The sequence below is a fragment of the Corvus moneduloides genome, chromosome 8 (genome assembly GCF_009650955.1).
Source record: "Corvus moneduloides isolate bCorMon1 chromosome 8, bCorMon1.pri, whole genome shotgun sequence".
NCBI lineage: Eukaryota > Metazoa > Chordata > Aves > Passeriformes > Corvidae > Corvus > Corvus moneduloides.
The window spans coordinates 20,912,235-20,926,306 of record NC_045483.1 but is presented as its reverse complement, the minus strand read 5'-3'; the positions used below and the strand labels follow the sequence as shown (position 1 = coordinate 20,926,306).

Sequence of the window (14,072 nt, the reverse complement as noted above, 5' to 3'; positions counted from 1 at the left end):
GCTTTGTTACAGGGCGTTTGGCCAAAGACAACTTTATTAAGCAAAGCTTGTCGTGATTTACTGTTTTATGGTACTTGTGGCCCATATCATAACTTCTCTACCTGTGGTGACAAATGGGCTGCATCCCCCCACTGTGTTGTTGTAGAACATACAGACTTTGGCTGCCTGTACTCACAGGCCAGGGGCAGTTGGAGATGCAGGAAGCTCACAGGTGTCAGTCAGCACAAGCTGGCAGAGGCTAAGGCAGCTGTTCTCTTTTCAGCTTCTCATTGTGGATGGGCAGGAGCTGAGACACAACCCTGCCTCTGTAATGGACAACATCCAGAAGTTCCTGGGAGTTACGCCGCTCTTCAACTACACCCAGGCCCTCAGGTAGGGAAATAAATCAGTTTTGGGAGGGTGCTTTCTCAGCCAGGAAGCCCTTGATTAAAAGAATACTTGTCTCTGACCACACACCTGCCAAGGTTTCAGAGTTATGCCTAAACCTAAAACTAGGTTCAGATACCATGAGATGCTTTGTGGAGACTGGAATCACAGCCTAGTGGCTCCAGAAATTGTAGGGGAAGGACAAGGTTTTGCCACTGTCATGGAGAAGCATGAAGTTGCTCACAGCAGTAACTATGATGTTTTTTCCATTTGGTCTTTGTGTTTCAGAAAAGGTGCTGGAATTACTAGCAGTCCTTATGCTTTGTGTTTATACCTGTATCTGACAAAAAGTAGAGGAGGTATGATAAAAAATATGTGACAAGCTGCTCCTATCTTCACCCAGATGGAGATTAGGGCCACACTGCACAGTTTTGAGGTAAAGAGCCTGTTATTAGAGACAATGTGGATTTGACAGGTGCCCAGAGCTGTCTGAGGGAGTGTTACCAGAGGCACCACCTCACTGCTACAGTTAAGGGATGTTACTCAGACATGACTGCACATACAGTTATCTGAATAGATTAAGTGCTGTTGAAAGTGAACTGTGGCCATACAGGGGTTCAGTGGAAACTCTGCAAGCCCACTGGAGATGCTGAATATTGTTCTTTGCAGCTGAAACCTGTTTTCACATCTTCTCTGCTGTCAGAGCCTATGCCAGCTGAGGATGGTGGGTGGGGATGCCTGCATGTAGGCGTAGAACAATTGTCCTTTCCTTTCACAATAAAGAGAGGACAACTAATTCAGTTCTCCTCCTACAGCTGTTTCCAAAGGGGTGGCACATGGCTCCCCAGGGGAGAACAGGTTTAGAGAAATGTCAGGTTACTTGAAAGCTTTATTTGCTGCAGCACATGTGCTGATGGTGACTGGAGTATCTACAGTAGTGGTACTGGCTGGTACCCCTCAGCCAGGGTCAGAAAATAGATGGGATTGGTCAGCTTGCCTCAAATTTTGTAGGGGGACTTGCTCAGATCTCAAGCTCACCTTTGGCCAGTTGAGGGGACAGAGCAGGCCAGATCCAGACGTGGTTCCCAGCATTGCCTTATGCCTGTGTTTGAGCAAGAAAAGAAACACTTCGCTCTTTTATAAAACAGTCAGGGGATTCTCTAATACTCAACTCTAGCAAGTAGATTTAAAATAATTTACATACAGTAAAAAACTGATTATTATCTTGCCCCCCAGCTGGACACACGAATAGTGTAACACCATGTTATCTCTGAAATTTGCATAAAGCTGAAACAGTCACGTTTGTAATGGATTTCTTGTCAAAGTAGTCCAGTGCTAAAAAAACCCAAGGAACCAATACCACAAAATAAATAGGTAAAGCACTGAAATAGGAAATAACTATGGAGTTACTTAATTGCTGCTGCTGCTAATTGGCTATGTGGCTGTATCTTTTAAAGACAAATATCCTTTTCAGATTTGATGAAGCAAAAGGATTTTGGTGCCAGCTGCTAGATGGAGGAAAAACTAAATGCCTAGGAAAGAGTAAAGGAAGGAAATACCCTGATATGGATTCCTTGGTGAGTAGCTGTCTCAAATCTGTTGGCAGCAAGAGATGTAAAAACATCCCAGCAAACCCACGTGGATTTTCCTACCATCTGTCCTAGATGACCTGTGGAACATGTGTTGAGGGTAACATCTTCTTTCATGCTCACGTGGTCTGTTCTTTCCACACAGTCACGGCTCTTTCTAAGAGACTTCTACCGGGAACACAACATTGAATTGTCCAAGCTGATGAACAGACTTGGGCAGCCCCTTCCAACCTGGCTCCGAGAGGAACTGCAGAACTCCAGCTGGAGCTGAGAGGGACTCCCTTGCCACTGGGATGTGTGGTGCTCCAATGTGTGCTATGATGCCATCTCTTCTGAAGCCAAAACAACTGGACAAATGAGCAGGAGCAGAGAATGTGCATGTGGAGCCTTGCCCCACCCTCGGAAAGCGCTGCTGCCCCTGACACTGCCCTGGGGCATAGAGTGCAAGTCACAGTCTTGAGTATTAATGGTGTGCTACTACAATTCGACTTCTACTTACAGGAAGGATTTGGAATGCCTGCCCTACTTTGAGCAGGGGAGAGAGCAGAGTTAACACTTTGTGTATTTTTAAATTACTTTTCTCAGTTTATGAAACAGGCATGAGCTGGAATTAATGTGTTACTTCTCTGAGCCCAGAAGTAAAGGCTGAAGAGGGGAAGCAATTGAGGCCACTGCTGAGAAAAGAGCAGCAGCCTAATAAAAGGGGAATCTAGTGCAGCGAAGCCCAGCTTTTATCCGTAGTCTGTTTGGCACAGCGAGGTCCAATACGGCCTTGTTCCTGCCCGTGCCTGTTGCTTACAGTGCCGCTGCGTGGGGATGGTGGGGACTGCACCTGCGGGGACAGGGAGACAGGTAACGTTGTCTCTCCTTATCTGCATTGTTTTGGGTGTGATACAGTGGTGACTCTGGTCAATGAATTGCTTTCTTATCTTAGAGAAAAGGTTGCCACATGTAGCAATGTGACAAGTATTTCTCTGCAGGGACTTTAGAAATTTCAAAAGATAACCAAGGAGCAGTAATATCCCTGTAGAGCACTTTTGGGGTGTGTGAGTGCAGCACAGCAGTGGGGGGAGGCAAAGCTCAGGTATTGTAAAATAAGGCTGATAATACAGCTGAAAGCAGACAATTCAGTTCCTCATGTCTGATCAGCTTAAAAAAAAAAATCCCTTTCCAACAGCTCCAGTGCCCCTACCACACAGGTTCAGTTGCTAGCACTGTTTTAATCTTCTTGCAGTTGAACACAGTCCAAGGAGAAGAGCAAAAAAACAGTTAAAAGTAAGTATTTTCAGATATAAAGGGAAGGCTTTGCACCAGAAGTGGTTTCCTATGCCCAAAAGGGGCTTCTGCAGGTGGTCAAGTAAATACACTAAGGTACTTTGCCTCCTCCTGCAGTTGCTGGATAATTATTCTCAGAGGCAATCCTCCATCATGGTTGTATATATTTTTCTTTGAGCCATGGGCTTCTGGAATTGCATGGGCCATCCCCTCCTTCCCAGGCACAGGTGGTCCTCCTTGGAGATTGCTGCAGAGGGGCAGGATCCACATGAACACAGGTTATGGAAACTTCCACAACTGTCATGAAGCCACTTCTCTCCTAGCCAGAGAGAAGTTGCTTCAACTGAGCTTTTCCGTTGAGCCTTAGGTATTGTGTATTTCTGAATGAATGGTGCATTTACCGTTGTATGTAAATGTATATAGTATGCAATATAGTATTTTATTTCATGTGCCCTTGGAAAGGGTTATTTTGTGCAGCCAAAAAACAGATGGAAAGACTAGAAACCCCTCTCTCATTCCTGTTAAGAGAGAAAAGCCCAACTTCCTGCACTTGATTCATGTATAGCATCATTCACATTGAATGATAATGAAGAAATTCTTGGCTCTCAAAGCTGAGCACATGTGTCTGAATAAAGGCTAGAAGTAGTAGTAAGTGGAGATTCAATAAATGTACTACTTATTTTTATTCTTTGTGATGATTTGGAGTGGTGTCATGGATCCTAAGCTGGTACAAGGATAAAAAAACCTGAAAAACCTCCTGCAGGCCTTAGAGCTGGTATTTGGGAGGGCAGCAGTGGTGTTTAACTTACATTTGAAGGAACATAGAAGCAGTGTGCTAAGGCTTGCAGCCAGGCTGCAGTTTGAGTCTGGTTTGCAGTAGTGGTGACTTTGGGGCCATCCCTGGCCACTGCAGTGGTTTCCAGCTGCTGTGCCTGCCACAGCAGAGCTTGGCTCTGTCCCTCCTGTCCAGGTGTGCCTGGTGCAGCAGCTCTTACAGTAAACTGGAAGGAGAACACTGTTTGAACAGTCATGGTTGTGAGAGCATTGTGAAACAGTCCTACAGCTCTCCCTCCACCAGACACTTCACAAATAACCCTGGAAGCAGCAGGGCAGCTATTTTCACATGCTGCCACAGGTGGTGGAGGATCCCAGGACTAATGATTGTGCTGCTCCCTTAAACATTTCCCTGCTCTTAATTCATTATAGGTTGTCACACAATGTCTTCATGCTTTACCTCGGACTATGGTACATCTTTAAGATGTACAGATTTAAACATTAAAAATAAACATGGTATGAGGAGTAAATGGTGGGAGGGGCACACTAAGTATCAGTGTTACTTTACCGGTAATAGCCTGTCACTCAGGGCAGCGAAGGGCAACTGTGTAGTCTCATTATTTATTCCTTCCTTCCCCTAGTTGCTTAATTTCTGTACTGTGCTAGTTCTTAATGCTTATGCTAATGACAAAGCACCTGCTGTGGACAGCTCCAAATGCAGGATGTCCTTACCTGATGAAGAGCTGTTTTCAAATCTGCTGTCTCTCTCTGACAGCACAAAGATGCAGATATTACCCCCTTTCCAGACATCTCTTCAAAGCTGTGGACTCTAACACTGCCTTCTAAGAGAAGCTCGTGTAATATCAGAAGTTTTGTGATACCAAAAAGCCAACAAGTCCCATCTCTTTCAGTGAGAGACACTGATTAACTAGATACTGACCCCATTAGGCACTGAAACATTCCATCTCCTCACAAGTCCATAGTGGAAACAAACCTCACCTTGGCCTCACTGCTTTGTAGCAGAAGTCCATGGTAAGCAGTTCTCTTCTAAGACAAGGAAAATGATAAGCACAAAACAGTACCTAAAGGGTTTTTTTGGTAAAGTATTAAAAAATACTTCCTTAGTCTGATGCAACTGATCCATTCAAAAAGGAGTCATTTGACCTAGGGACCAGAAGGTCGTGTGATTCTAATAGCCAGGTGCATGAAAGGTGAGCATTGGCAAGACAACACTAGGAAATTCTTTGGAACTTGTGCTTGCACACCACTTTGGAATTCAGTCAGGAAGATAGTTTAAAGTTGTCTGCTGCCTCTGCCTCTTTCTATTCTGTACAACATTAAGGGATGACTGGTACAAGTCTCAACTATAGGGTGAAGACTTTCTAAGGGAACTGGAGAATTCCTCTGTAGGTGGCAGCATGTATCAATTCTACACAAAAATCTGATCACTGAAAATTACAATTTTCATCTGATGATAGCACTGCAAAGACAAATATTCCTGACAGAAGCCTGCACCTCCTGGAAGTCAGAATGACACACAGGAATCTAACAAGCCACTTGATCAACCTCATCCTGTTGTTTTTCAGGCCTTCTACTCAGCTGGAAAGAAAATCCCTTGATTTGCTGCTGATCATTTTTCTGTATCAGTAGTAACGGCCAGAAAAGCAATGATAAACAGCTCTGAACATGCAAAATGATTCAAACAAGTCTGCTCAGCCTCCTCACTGAATCCTGAGGGACTCCTGGCTGACATGGTGCAACTGCACACAAGACACCAAGCAGCCAACACCTACAAGGCTGCCTCAAGCCAGGAATCCCATCCCCCACCACACAGCAGCAAACAGATGGAGCACTGGTACCTCCTCTCCATTTATCAGGGCTTTACCTACAGTTTGTTTGGGTTTTTTTCTTAAAGGCTTGTGGGGGTTAAAAACCACAACAAACCAAGTAATACTCACCTCTGAAAACACTTTGCAAGCTGGTTCTGCTACAAAAAGTATTCTTGACATTAATCTCCACTATTCTATGCAGAAAGAAATTTATTTTTAGCTTTAAAAAGTGGTTTTCTTCCAAGACTTGGTTTCTCACCTTCGTCACCTTCAGCTCTCCAGTCTTTCCAAAATGCTTGTAAATAAGCAGGTCCATAGTGGTGATGCCATCCCAGCAGTCAGAGTCCAGCTCACGGTTATGTCACGTATGGTAACATGATCATAAATCAGGCTGGGTCATAACCCCTGAGGTTGTTGGAAAAGGTGCTTTTCAAGACAGAGAAAAAGCTCCTGGCTGACTTAAATGAGGCAATGTAAGTATGACATGGAAGGAAATGTCAGGGACCCAGGCCCTGTTTATAATGCAGGCTATGTAAAAATAGACCAGATCTGTACTAGATCTAGTGCATTTCCACCACTTTCCCCTCGTAACTCACATCCCCTTCATGGCAACAAAGGAATGGTGCAGTGCAGCCTGGACAGCAGTAAGTAGTTAGGAATACTGTAACTGCGGGTAGACAATGCCCACAAGATAAAAAGTCACTTGTTTACAGAGCACAGTCAGTCTTTACAAGAAGCAGAAACGTTATTCAGTAATGGCAGCTCCTGACAGCACACATGGTTCATCTGCATGGTGCCCTCAGGAAAAGCACTCACTAGTCCTCAGCTCAAATAAAAACCCTTGCCTGGAACAGCCCTAAGCTGCACTTCTAGCTTCCACAGAGTAATGCTGCTTTGGGAGAGCTGCTGCCACCACCCTGCCCCAAGTGCATACCCTTAAAACAGAAACAGAAGTAGAAATGAGTTCAAAAGCCACATTTGAATTATTCTGGGGGTAATGGGATAGTGAGAGGGAGGCAGTTTAAAAAAAAACAACCACCCAAAAGACCCTGCCTTCACCATAATCATGTCAATTGCACTTAAATTCAGGCACAGAAAAACAAAATATTTTAAACAAACTGTAGCTGAGAGCCATTTGGTCTGTGGCTTAAAAGGGCTTAAAAGCAAAGTAGGATTTAAAAGCAAGTCATAGAACACTCATGGTGAGCAAATGCTAAGAACTTGCCCTTTTATTTTTTGCACCTTAGTTTAAAAAAAAAAAAAAAGTCAGTGGTAACAGACTGTGAGAACTCTCATCGCTTTTGGCACATTCTCTTCCCAGTTACATCCTGAAAATTCATTTTTATATCCTGCCCATCTCTTAACATCTAGATAAGAAAACTACAATTTTCCCACCTCTTATAGAAAACTAATTTAAATTTATGCCATGTTGTTACAGCTGACAACTTTGACCAAGAGGTGGTAAAGAATTTCATGGGTACTTCAGTGCTTTACTCCATTTCCACTGACTGGGGTTTGCAAGGCTGTTGAGAGCACTCCAGCACTGTGTAGCAATAGCCAAGCTGGTGCTAAATAAGGTGGGAAAATAAAAGCTGTATTCTCCAAAATACCAGTTCCAGGCTTGATAAAAACCAAACCCAAGCAAAAAATTTAAAAACTTTAGTTTCAACAACTCTCCAAAAGGCTAATTCTGAATGGGCTCTCCAAAATACAAATCCCAAATAAATAGTAAGGACTGTAAACAAAACTAGACAGAAGCAGGCTTTTCAGCTAATTCCAGCCATACCTGGTGCCAGGCATGTCATTTCATTACAGGACAGCTCCAACTCACCTTATTCATGGGCTGTAAAGACACTGAAGTCCAAAGGCAAATACTGTTCTGTTAACTCGGATTCCTGGAAAGTGCCTCCAAAAGAAAATTTTCACAGGCAAGAAAGATGGTAATAGGTGAACATGTCCAGAAAGGGAGACACTTCATGTGTTGCTGGGAAGGTCCTGGAGAACATTTACTCCAAGTGAAAAAACACATGGGTTAACTGAAAGTCAAAGGAAATTTGAGTTGCCTGCCAACCTCTGTTACAGGTTTTCTGCTGTCTTTTCAGAATTTCTAAAGCCTATACTTTTTTCCCACTCCTGGAATAGTGGCCAAACTAACAAGACTGCAGTGGGTAATAATTGTTCTAACAAGAGATTAATGCTTCTGGGGCCATCAGGGCTCATCCCATCTCCTATAAAAGAAAAATACCTCAATAACCCCACAGACACATGGCAAAAAACCCATCATCACCTCCTTCCTCACTTTCTTCTGTCCTTGCTCAGATACATTTCATGGAACATGGTTCAGGAACAAGAAATTAACAGACACAGTGGTCTGAAAACCTGTCTGCTCAGGGTCTAAGTGTATTTTTCTAATCAATATAACAGATGAGGCTCTGACATTTCCCTATTCAATCCAAATCCTTAATGCTATAAGCCACTTCTGCTCCTGATACTTAACATTCACCTCTTTTACCCATTTCCCTTCTGCTTCTTTCCTTCTAAAACATGCTCCCTTCTCTTCCACAGATTTTCTCCTATAGCATTAGAAAGGAAAAGATTAGACTTTATTAGACAACTCATTTTTCTCTAAGCTCCTTTCACAGTTCTGAACATGCAAGAAGCAGAGCACAGAAAGTGTTCCAGGAACCCAAACTTTCCACACATCATCAGGCTGTGTTCTCCAGGCAAATCCAGAATTCTTGCCCAATAACAGGCAGCTCATAATCAACACAGACTTGACTTTAAAAACCACAGAATTTAACCCATTATTACGACCATCTGCATTTCTAGTTAACATGTAACTAGACACCTTATGGAGGAATACAAGGAGCTATAAGGAGATCTTTAAATAGTTACTGTTGCACAATCAGAAGTAGAGGAACCTCAGTCATACTCTCTGGCCTGTACAGTACACAGAGTCGAACCAAAAGAGCCTGTCCATCTGTTTTGCCCTGTGCCTATCAGTTACTTTATTTTTTAAGAGTATCACTGAAAATACCAAACAGGCACATATTTCTAACTTGCAGAAACTAAAACGCATTGGCTAAACCCAAGTAAGAAGCAAATTCATTACTACTGAGAAACTGGATTCTTAACGTCCATGAGTCATCTAACTTCCCCTTTTAAAAGCCCTGAAATTTATGTGCTTATACACTTAAGCTATCTAAACCTAATTTTCTGCAATGCTGTCCCTACTGGATATCTTTCATAGTCCACCAAATACCTCTCTAAGTACATGGGAGAAGCTGCTGTTCTGCACAATACTTGGAAAATACAAGGCTCTGCATTATCACACAGTATCAAGACTAGAAAAGGAACCCAGTGACTGACAGAACGGTAAGCAGAACATCCCAGGCTTACCACCAACTCTCCCAACTCCCATCAAACACGTACCTCAGCCTCTGCAGAGGCATGTCATTCTCAGAGCAGTACCAGGCAAGAAACCTTCAGGCCCCAGCTTGTGCTGGATTGCTGCTCCCCAAAGCACAACAGCCACCTACCAGGGCTCACAGGAGCTCCCACTGACACACAGCTGGCCAGCTCCTTCAGACTGCCAACATCATAGCAGAGAGAAGAAAGAGTCAGTCTAAGAAAACGAGTGTTTAATCAGGAAACGAGAAGAGACAAGGGATAAGAAACTGATTACAGGAGAGTAATATCCCAGCCAAAAGAAACAGGATTGTACAACTTGTAACAACCAGGATCAAAACATTCTATGAACCAGCAGTGCTCAGTGAGGGACACTCCTGAGAAAGAGCCCAAGCACTTCTGGCAGTCTCCAGGTAGCTCAGTGCAGTCAAGGACTGACTGCCCAAGCTCCAGCCTCTGCCCTCAGCTGCTGCTGAAAGCTGCAGCGGTGGCCCTGGCCCTGGTATTCCAGTCTCAGCTTCTCTCACCAGGAGTTGCTGAAAGGGATGGAGGGAGCACTCACTGTGCACAGCAGTTCCAGCCACTCCCAACAGGAGATGGTGTGTGGAGTGAGAGAAGCCCATACAAAAAAAAAAAGTTTACATATTTATAAATGCCAAAAATAAATATTTAAGACAGAATCCCCAACCCCTCTAACACGTGCGCAATCACACTGCAAACTGCTCGCAGGACAGCCTCCCGGGGCTCAGGGAAAAAAGCGGTGACTACACCACAGGGCAGCCAGCTCAACTTCCTTCTCATTTCCTGATGCTTCTGAAGCCTGCAGCCCACTGAGAAGGAGGAGGAAGAGCGAGCAAAGCAGAGCGCCAACACGCAACAGTGCTGGAGAGGAATGTAATGGTATAAATACATCAGATCAGTGGTTTCCAACAAGTTAAAACTAAAATAAAAAAGACACCAGAAGGAAGGATGGTGTAAATGGAACTACAACTATGTTGGGCAAAGGGTTGTGTGTCCGTGGCGCTCCACCCGATGTCATGGTGAGAAGGTGGTCATTTCCAGAGAGACCCTTTGCCACAGCTCCTTTGTCTGCTTGCTGCGCTTTAGGTTCTGGAGAATATCATTAAACTGCATCATGCCCATGGGAGTCAGGCAGAAGGCGCTTCTGGCGCTGCGGATGGCATTCACAAAGTCATCGTAGTCAGCTGGAGTGAGATGGATCAGCCGATGATGGATGTACTGGATGGAAACAGGGAAAGAGCCTTAAGGCATTTGCTCACCACGCTCCTGCTGGTGAAACTCAGAAGAGGACTGAGCTCCCAGGGCAATAGGTCACATGATGCTGTTACCCACCAGCAGTCCCAAGACTCGTGGCTCGGACAGAGAAGAGTATCTCAAAAGCAGGAGTGCTGTATCCTACACCCCAGCACAGCCAAGGGCAGTGCTCCCTCAGAGCACCAAAATGGCAGCACATAGCAAGTACCCTCTCTGTCATGAGCACTGCATTGGGCTGTAGTCCAGCACTAGAGGGCCGGGTAACAGCCTACCCCACCAGAATCCAACCCTCACAACCTTTCATTCTGCAGGTTACACCCAGCCTGGTCACTGCAGATCTCCTTTGCTAAGGGGCATAGGCAAAGTAAAGTTTACACTAAGTAGCTACAAAATATCTCTAGGCTTAACACTGTCACTTCTATCAGCTTCTCAAATAAGGCCCCAAACTGGCAGGTTCAGCTTTTGAGGCCAAATGAAGAAGCTGTTGTGTCTCAAAAATACCACCTGGGGTGATAGGAGAGCTAATCCAATCTGGACAATATGGCTACAGAATCACCCCTTAGGTCATTTATTCAGGAGAAGCAGTATATGTGAAGTGTCCCGATTGCACTGTTCTAAGGAACAGGCAGCTTTGGTATTCCAGCTGGCTCATTGAAACATACTTGTCCTGGTTTCAATAAAGCCTGGGACATGGTAGCCGACCAAGGAAAACAGGCTACTACTAACAAGGCAAGAAAAAAAGATGGGCTAGGGACAGGGGTGGACAGGGGGCTTGAAAATATAGCCAAGAAAAAGTTCAGGAGTTAAAAGGTACAGGTAGCATTTGAAGTGAGGAAGACACAAAACCACTCCAGCCTCTGGAAGAGCACGGGAGGCAGAAGGCAGAAACAGTACTGTAAGTTCCTTTGCATGCAGCCTCCACACAGGCAGGTGATACCTGTTACAGTCCCTGCTGAGGGAGGGGATGCATCAGGAAATGGACCACTTCAGCTCCCAGTGCCCAAGGCCCCTTCCCTCAGTACATGCAGACACAGGCAGCACCTGCAAGGCATGCAAATGGCCTGGCAGCTCTGACAGGCAGGAAGATAAGGCACACTTTACCTGCATATAGGCCTGCTGGCACCTCTGCACCAGCTGGTGGAAGGCTGGGGTGCGCAGGTGGTTGTGCACATGGGCAGGGTTGAGCCTCTGTAGAGCTTCCATGATGATCTCCTGGAGCACAAAAGGGCTCAGCACCCCCTTGGCTGCACCAACGCAAAATTGATGCACGTAGTTTACACCTGCACAGGAAGAAGCCAGAACAACAGTGTTAAGATAACAGACACACAAGAAATCACACTTCACAGCAAGAACCTGGATCTGGAGCACCTTCTTCTCAATGTAATGCATCCTGCAGAAGGCTTGGGCAAGACAGTCTAGCAAACTCATGGGGACAGAGAACATTCTGCTATATCCATCAGGTCTGAGGAGAAACCAGGTACCACCTCAGTCACTGGTGTTGCCAAATTCACCTTTCTTTAAAGGGGATGTGAAAGAAAACTAACGTGGCATGGTAACTAGAGAGACAAGGATAACAGTGTACCTTCTCTATTGTTTCCTGACTGCCCATCAAGGAGGCACCTAGATACCTCAGCACTCAGGCTTTAAGGAGGCTGTAGACATAAGTCAAGCTTCCCCACACCACTTCCTATAGTGGAGCTCTAACAGCAGGAGCAGCAGAAGTTGTGCCACTAAACAGGCTGTTTGTAAAGGTTTTTTTAGTTCTTACTGCTTATGGAAGAATTTAAAAAATGATCTGACAAAAAAGATCCAAGAGCAAAATGGAAGTAAAAACAAACAGCTCCCCAAAACGTAGGTGGTTTGAGCACCTATTGCTATAAAAGGTCTTCACAGAAGGTATAAATATACATAAGAAAGAGGAATACCTACAATACAGTGGAAATAGAAAAGAAAGAACCGATATTATAGAACGGAAGAGATACAAGCTCTGAACCCTGTCCAATTTCATGTACTTCATCCAGTGCCTCAAAATTCAACAGCATGCCTACAGAACCCAAAAATGGGACAAATGAGTGGATGAAAGAGCAGTAGGGATCTTCTGAAACACTCTCAGGAACGGGATCGATAGCAGGCTCGCCCAATCTTTGAAATTTCACTCTTTCAAGAGCTTTTTCCCACCATGGCCCAAATCCCAGCAAGTGGATTTCTGTTAAGTACTGCTCTGAGCCTTACCTAACTTTGCAGCTAACCCAAGGAGCCATTTTACATCCTCAGTGTAGGGCGGGCTGCGGGAGAAGTTGTTGGGATGGTCGTTGTGAGCTCTTCGGCCAAGCATCTCCAGAGCCAGCATCCCTGTGAGAAAGGGGCAGCCACAGTCAAGCAGCACTCCTGCCCAGTAAGGCTTAGCCTAGCATTTCACTCACTGCAACACAACCTGACTGGCCTGCCCTTCACCAATAGAAAATTCCACAGCTGCAAAGAGTCCAGAAAGAAACAAAAGGCCAGTCTTGGAGCCTACCAGCACAGGAACCATCTGCAAGAACATCTGGATCTGCTGCTCCAGACTGGGAAACCTCCTCAGCCATCACCCTCACAGATCTGCAAAGAGACACTCAAGCACCCAGGCAGCGTCAAGCAGAGAGCCCCAAAGGCTGCACTACAAGAGGTGTCCTGAAAGCAAAGCTTTTTGATCTAAATTTTGCAACAGAGAAGCTACCCCAAACCAACCTACTCTGCTCTGCTGCAAAGACAACAGGCCAACACTGAGCTGCAGTATTGCCAATCTGCAAACATTTCACTTATGCCATTACAGTTCTTCAGAGAAATCCACCCATTTAAAGAATACTCGAATACCAACGTGTGCCATTTCTTGATCTTCCAGACCATCTTCCCTGCCTGTGCCTCTCTCTTACTCAGGCTATTAAACACCCTTCATGGCTTGCCATGTACCACTGTGATATTTTAAATGACATCTGCACCCCTTTCTAGCTAACAAGTACTTTCTACTCCAGCTTTCAACAAAAAAAGTCAAGCTTTCCTTCTATTTTCTTGCTGTTTCTCTTCCTTCACTTATTTTAGAGGCTTCCTTCTCCTACACCAAGTATCCACTGGATTGGACCACAAGTATGTACAAGTAACTTACTACTTACTACTACAGTAGCTTACTACAATCTAAGCTTAATCACAAACCCTATGACTGACACCCTTGTGCCAATGGCAATTGAGGCAGAGACTCTATTTCCTCATAACCAGTATGACTGGGAAAGGAATGCTAATTACACACCCACTCTTCACTAAATAGAAGTTCCCTCTGCATCTGTCTTCAACAAATTAACTGGAGAGGCACAGGGCACTTCCCTTTGTGCCTCTGAAGACTAAGCTGGTATTAAACTAGAGGTGTGCCTGCCCCATCCATGAGCAACAGGAGCCAAATACCATTTTATCATTTAGTCACAATTTGCACAGTCGCATCCTTGGAGCCCTATGCAGACTCCTTTATGTGCATCTGCTGAAAGGCAAGACTCTTCCCAGCTCTAACCCACTTAGCTTTCTTTTC

At 44.8% G+C, this 14,072-nt stretch overlaps 2 protein-coding genes across 7 annotated transcripts in view; one reads left to right on the top strand and one right to left on the bottom strand.

Annotated features, from left to right (window-relative positions):
* NDST2 (N-deacetylase and N-sulfotransferase 2) overlaps positions 1 to 3,915 on the top strand; it is a 135,106-nt gene extending 131,191 nt beyond the window's left edge. For all 5 annotated transcript variants that reach the window (XM_032115710.1, XM_032115706.1, XM_032115707.1 and 2 more), the window contains 3 exons: positions 263 to 372; positions 1,841 to 1,943; positions 2,101 to 3,915. In XM_032115710.1, the coding sequence (XP_031971601.1) occupies positions 263 to 372; positions 1,841 to 1,943; positions 2,101 to 2,226 (339 nt within the window). In that variant the 3' untranslated portion in view covers positions 2,227 to 3,915. The remainder of the gene's footprint in view (positions 1 to 262; positions 373 to 1,840; positions 1,944 to 2,100) is intronic.
* Positions 3,916 to 9,453: 5,538 nt separating this feature from the next.
* ZSWIM8 (zinc finger SWIM-type containing 8) overlaps positions 9,454 to 14,072 on the bottom strand; it is a 56,562-nt gene continuing 51,943 nt past the window's right edge. Inside the window, exons 24-26 of one of the 2 annotated variants that reach the window (XM_032115704.1) lie at positions 12,749 to 12,868; positions 11,618 to 11,796; positions 9,454 to 10,480 (exon numbers count right to left, since the gene is read on the bottom strand). In XM_032115704.1, the coding sequence (XP_031971595.1) occupies positions 10,277 to 10,480; positions 11,618 to 11,796; positions 12,749 to 12,868 (503 nt within the window). In that variant the 3' untranslated portion in view covers positions 9,454 to 10,276. The remainder of the gene's footprint in view (positions 10,481 to 11,617; positions 11,797 to 12,748; positions 12,869 to 14,072) is intronic. The other variant, XM_032115705.1, reaches the window with a different exon arrangement.